This window comes from Galeopterus variegatus, unplaced genomic scaffold, assembly GCF_000696425.1.
Source record: "Galeopterus variegatus unplaced genomic scaffold, G_variegatus-3.0.2 Scaffold3982, whole genome shotgun sequence".
Lineage (NCBI taxonomy): Eukaryota > Metazoa > Chordata > Mammalia > Dermoptera > Cynocephalidae > Galeopterus > Galeopterus variegatus.
The window spans coordinates 47,643-54,187 of NW_007730093.1; the positions used below are offsets into that span (position 1 = coordinate 47,643).

The following is a 6,545-nucleotide window of genomic DNA, read 5'->3' on the forward strand; positions in this document are numbered from 1 at the left end:
TACCGGACCGGGACCGGCAACGGGATCGCAACCCTCAGTGTTGTTCCCGCACCTCGCTCAGCCAGTGAGTGGCCGGTCTGTATGTGGGATCCAAACCCTCGGCGGGAGCACTGCTGCACTCCTAAGCGGCGCACTGTAGCAGTGCGCCACCGGGCCGGCCCGGAGGTCTGAAGTTCTCTTCTTGATATCTTTGTCTCTAAAATGCAAAATTCATCAAGGACCCTCTGCTGTGATCCATCTTTAAAACCTTCAGTGTCTGTCCATTAGTCCGTCACTTTCAGGCTGGAGCTCTACATCAGTAGCATGGCCTTCAGTGTTCTTCATGATCAGACCCTTCCTACTTCTGCACTCCCTGGCTTTGTTCAGATTCAGGTTGTTGGCCTGGGAAAGTGCCATCTGAGTTTGACTCCCTGCTCTGGACTTTGAGTTATATAGACATCTTCGGTACTGGAAGGGTACGTTGGGCTATCTCGTCCAACTCTTTCATTTTCTAGATGTGAGTGAGGCCATGCGACTTGTCCCAACTTTGCTTACTTAATCCAGTTTGAAACTCATCTTCCCACCAGCATGGAAATCTTTCCAATCAGGCTTCCCTGCCTTAGCCACGTTAAACAAAGAGCTAGCTGCCAATAGCTTTAATCAAGACAGAAATTCTCTGTTATAACAATTATAATATGGATGGGTTAAAAAAGCACAAAGAAAACTCTTGTTAAACATGAGCATTATCATTCTTTGTTGCACTTTTATTCAAACAGTGTTTGCTGAGCATTTACTATATGCCGTGCTCTGGGCGAACTGCTGGGAATAGCACAGCAGTTCCCAGTCCCAGCCTCAGTCCTCAGGATAAAAAATGGCAATGAAAAGATGATTTAAGAGAGAGGTCTACCCCATAGATGATCAGCATTTAATCTTTAGTTGAGTGTGCATTTAAAACTGTTTTTAGGTTATCTCGATGTCCATACACTCAGCAGAAATTTTATTTCCATCTAAATAAAGGGATTTAGTTTACTATTGGTTCAATGTCAGTGGAGAGTAAAAAAGGAGGTTGACATTTAGCAGAAGGGAGATTATCATTTCATCTACCTCATCCAGGCACTAGATGTTAAAACCAGTGTGGACAAATAAGGCAGAGTCAAATATTAGCTTTGTGATGTATTAGCTATGTGTCCTCAGGACAATCACATAACCTCTCTGAGCCTTTGGGCCCTTAAATGTGGCCCTATAACAAGTGAATGATCAAGGCCCTCTCAAAGAGTCAAAGTGTGTGCATGTTTAATGTAAATATATTAATATATACAAAGAATACATGTATATCTGTGTGTTCATAAATATAAACATAGTTCTCAATATATACTAGAAGTACACTCAGTCACGGCCATTGTCATGCTAGTTCACGCATGGTACTCACCCTCTGAGCAGTCTTCCCCAGCATGGCCCTCGTTACAGATGCAGTGGCCCGAGACGCACTGTCCCCAGTGACTGCAGTCATTGGGGCAGGAGCGCTGCCCGCAGTCTGGGCCTGTGAAGCCCTCGTGGCAGATGCACTGGCCATCCTCGCAGCGGCCCTGGCCATGGCAGTCATCGGGACACCTTCGCTCTTTGCAGTCTTTGCCCATGAAGCCCTCATGGCACACACATTGCCCATTCACACAGCGCCCCTGGCCGTGGCAGTCACTGGGACAGGAGAGTTCTGCACAGTCGGGGCCAGTGAAGCTGTCCTCGCACACGCACTTCCCGTCCACGCAGCGGCCCCGGTGGCTGCAGTCCTTGGGACATCGGAGATCCCGGCAGTCTTCCCCAGTGTAGTTGTCGTCACAGATGCACATGCCATTCACGCAACGGCCGTGCTGGTTACAGTCATTGGGGCAGCTCATTTCACTGCAGTCATAGCCTTTGAAGCCTTGCTCGCACACACATTTTCCTTGGACACAGCGGCCCCGGCTGTGACAGTCACTGGGGCACCGAAGCTGGCTGCAGTCCTCTCCAGTGTAGCCCTCGTCACACACACACTGCCCATTGACACAGTGGCCCTGGCCGCTACAGTCATTGGGACATTTGAGCTGCCCGCAGTCAGCTCCTGTGAAACCATTGTCACACTCACACTGCCCATTGACGCAGCGGCCATGGTTGTGACAGTCGGCAGGACACCTCTTCTCACTGCAATCCATGCCAGCGAAGCCCTCGTTGCACACGCACTGTCCCTCCTCACACCGGCCCTGGCCGTGGCAGGCATTGGGGCAGACGAGTTTGCCACAGTCCTCACCCGTGAAGCCTTCCTCGCAGTGGCAGGTGCCATTGACACAGCGGCCCCGGTCAAAACAGTCATTGGGGCAGATGAGCTCACTGCAGTCCTCGCCTGTGAAGCCCTCATTGCACACACACTCATTCTCCACGCACCGCCCGCGGTTGTGGCAGTTGTTGAGGCACAGGGGCTCATTGCAGTCGTCGCCGGCGAAGCCATCCTGGCACACACACTGGCCATCCACACATGTGCCGTGCTCCTTGCTGCAGGGCACGGGGCAGATCTCTTGGCTGCAGTCAGCCCCGGAGTAGCCTTCGAAACACACACAGACCCCGTTCACGCACTTGCCTTGGTCATTGCAGTCGCCGGGACAGGCCAGCTGGCTGCAGTCCTCGCCGGTGAAGCCCTCATTGCAGACACATTGCCCATCAAGGCACTGGCCTCGAAGGTGACAGTCGCTTGGACATTCAGGCTCAGAGCAGTTGGGGCCTTTCCAGCCAGGTTCACAAACACAGCCGCATCCTTCGGTGCTGAAGTTGCCTCGGCCGCTGCAGAAGGGCCTGGTGTCCAGGCGGCCTGCAATGAAGAGAACAGAGGCTCTCAGCTGGGCTCAAGCAGCTGGATTTTTCAGGATCTACCCAACACACACAGATTCCAATTTGGATGGAGGATGGTTGCATAGAGTGTGAAATCAGACAGAACTTAACATCCTGTTCTATCAGGTAGGAATTCTTAACCTGTACTGCCAGAACTTGTAGACAGACTTACTTGTATGCAGATAATATGTGCTTGTGTGTGTAGGGCTGTGTGTGTGTGTGTGTGTGTGTGTGTGTGTATTTCCACTCTTGGTGAGAGGATCCACAGTTTTCACTACATTTTCGAGGAATCCCATGACTCCAATGATGACTAGTCTCTGCCTTCTGGAATGCATTATTCTGGGCTATGCTTAGTCAAGATCATTTATGTAGGAGATGCCCAAGAAAGCTGTTGAACTGAACTTAATTGTGACTTTTACTCAATAGCTGTGCCATGTTTGGGAAGGAATTTAGACTCTGGAGCTAGTTTCCTCATAGGTCAGATAGAACCAATAGCCCACTTCTGTGGGAACATCAGGATTAAATGAGGACGTTAACAGCTTGCTTTTGTGCTCACTGTAATTTTCCTGTTTTACTTTCCAAAGGTTTTTCTGGGGGGGTTGACTCAAGTTGGTATGTGGGTTTATAGGATCAAAACTTTCTAATTTTCCGTAACTGAAATGAGGCAGCTAAGGAGTGGCTGTCTAGTTCTGTCAGGATACCTTTCAATTTGGCTCTGTCCCCAGAAAACTCATGTGTCTCTATCTTTTTCCCCTCACTCTCCTGAAGGCTGCGTGGTGGGTGGACTGAGGAACGCAGGGTCAGGGCTGTCACGACTCCAAGCACTTTGAATCCCAAACATTGTCTTGGCTCAACTTGCGGGAGTCATTGGTCTGAACTTCCTGGAACCCAAGGGGAAAAAAACAACCCTTTCTTTCATATTCTCTGCAACTAAATACAGTGTATTAATATGTTATATCTCCTTTCTGATAGCAGGAAGGAAGGAAATATCTTTAAAAGTTGGTTTGAAAAGTGAGAATCTAAACCTGTGCTACACAGTAAGGTGGCCACTGGCCACGTGTGGCTATGAAGCATCGACTTGTGGTTAGTTTGAGAGGTGCTGTAAGAGTAAAATACACACAGGATTCCAAAGACTTAGAATAAAAGAATAGAATGTAAAATACCCACTAATAATTTTTGTATTGATTCTAGGCTGAAAAACAGATATTTTATTTATATTGAGTTAAATAAAATAGACAATTAAAATTATTTTTACCTGTTTCTCTTTCCTTTTTTGAAATGTGACTACTGGAAAATTAAAGGTTACATATGTGGCTCACATTATATTTTTATTGGATAGCACTGCTCTAAACAATTATTCCAACCTACTCTTTAGCACTAATCCTGCTGTGCCCTCTCACTTGCATTTTGCCAGGGAATTGACAGAAGTGAAAGATGAACTAATTTCTGCACAAAGAAGCTTTGTTGTTTTGCCTTAGAAACAGACAGCATGTGCTATACTACTCTCCACTTACGGTGGTTAGGTCTACTCTTGAAATAATTACTGAAATATTTTCTGGTAATTTTTTCCAAGCGGCCTAAATAGAGATTTTTTCATTCTGATCTGAAGTTGTCAAAACTCCTGTAGCTGTATGAACTTTAGGGAATAGAGATGAAGACGTAATTCCAAAGCAGCAAAACTCCTCAAAATGGGATACACACGGACACGGTATTAGTGAGAGGGTATGAGCTCTGGAGACGCACAGTCACGTTCAAACCTCCATCTCTCTTATTTGTTTTTGCATAATCTTGTACCATTTGGTTAACTTTTTTGAGTCTCAGTTCTTCGATCTGCAGAAGGAAATGTTAAAGCTCATCTTAAAGGGTTCTTGGGAGGATTAAATGAGATAATAGTTACAGTGTCTAGCACATAGAGAAGATTTAATTCTTGTGAAGGCTTAATGATGGTGATCATAATCATCATTGCCATTAAATTAGAACACATTTTCCAATTCCCACAGACCCTGCACTACCACAGGAAATACTGTACATTTGTAAGAATACTGGGATGTTGACTTAATTCTTGTGAAGGCTTAATGATGGTGATCATAATCATCATTGCCATTAAATTAGAACACATTTTCCAACTCCCACAGACCCTGCACTACCACAGGAAATACTGTACATTTGTAAGAATACTGGGATGTTGAATACTGTGGTTTTCAACCTAACTTAGCCACTCATTGTGGGACCTTGAGGAATCTCATCTTCCTTCTGGGACTCAGTTTCCCTATCTGTACAATGAGGTGATGGGGCTATATTGCTACTTTTCAGAAAGTGCTCTTTGGGACAGGAGTTTCATGATATATTCATAGGTTGTGGGGTGGAGAATGGGTAGATTTCTTGGTCTAAAAGTAAGTTTTAGAAACTAGCAACTGAAGTGAAATAGAGTTTTCAAAGCAGGACATCTCAAAGGCCTGAAAATTTGAGAAACATTTGTCATCATGACTCCCCAAGAGCAGAGGAGAGATGGCTACATTCTCCACATTTGTTTGACCATAAAATCTCTTTGTAATGCACACCCTGTGAGGCTAGTTTCGGAGGGAACCCACTCTGGAAACAACTGATGGATCCTGCTGTGTGCATCCTTTCTCCCATTTGTACAGTGGGGTCGGGGTGTGGGGGTGCCGGCTGGCCACCAGCTTGTACCTTCAGCAGACTGGAGACAGCAGCCTGCTCCCAGGGTACATTGCTCCCGCAGGGAAGACACAAGGCTCTCCAGCTCCTCCAGCCTGCTCAGGAGTTCCTTGACATCAGGAGCAGCAGCACAGCCACAGGCCCGGCGGGGGATGTTGATGCGGTGTGTAAAGATGATCTGGTTTTCCCCATCCACTGTGTGTTCCTGGAAGCTTTCACTGGGCTCCGACGGTGCAGCCAGGTCTTTCTCCCCATTAGCTGATTCCAGATCCACTGAACACTGGGATCCCACAGGCAGCTTGATGTTGTAGACGTGGTTAAACACCACGGGCTGATTCTCCTCTGGGAGGGTGAGGTTGACCCCACTCTGTCGCTTGTGCCGGATGACTTTCTTGAGGACCCCTCCTTCGGTAGGAAGTGCAACCAAAGCCAGGAGGATGCCCGCCAACAGCAGAGTCATGGCCCCCATGGTGGAGGAGGGTTTTGCTGGGTGTTTCTGGGGTTCTAGGGTCCTTGGGTATCTCACTCTCAGCAGAATTGGAGGTTTAGAAGCACAGAGCAGAATCCAAATCAGTCATCCGTAATCTTCTTGAAAGAATTATTTTCTAAAAGTAAACAAAGGAAAACAGTAAACTTATTAGTATCTACTACTGATGGAATCTGTTGAATATCTACAATTCCAAGTGAGCTTTCATTTTATGTCTCCCATGTTTGGAGCTCTCCTGATATTCCTTCATTATATACTGTAGTGGTGATATAAAATAGTCTCTAAAATTTTTTTGCAATCTTGAAGGAATGATTTCACTCACTAGCCAACTTCTGGAAATTTAGAAGGCAGAGGGTGTAGAGGAAAGGGAAAAACATTGGAATAAGGCAGACATGGGTTTGTATCTTGGCTCTAGCTCTGGGCCCTCAGGTAAGTTGTATAACTTTTCTTTGCCTTATTCCTGTCCTGTGCAGTGAAGATCGTAATGTCTAATGGCAGAGTTAAAAGAATGATGTAAATGGAAGCATTAAGTAGACATCATTCC

The 6,545-nt window shown here is 46.4% G+C and overlaps 1 protein-coding gene across 1 annotated transcript in view; it reads right to left on the reverse strand.

Annotated features, from left to right (window-relative positions):
- TNC (tenascin C) overlaps positions 1-6,020 on the reverse strand; it is a gene marked incomplete at its 3' end in the record, with an annotated part of 53,283 nt that extends 47,263 nt beyond the window's left edge. The window contains exons 1-2 of the mRNA XM_008586430.1: positions 5,527-6,020; positions 1,409-2,818 (exon numbers count right to left, since the gene is read on the reverse strand). Coding sequence (XP_008584652.1) covers positions 1,409-2,818; positions 5,527-5,983 — 1,867 coding nt within the window. The remainder of the gene's footprint in view (positions 1-1,408; positions 2,819-5,526) is intronic.
- Between the last annotated feature and the right edge of the window lie 525 nt (positions 6,021-6,545).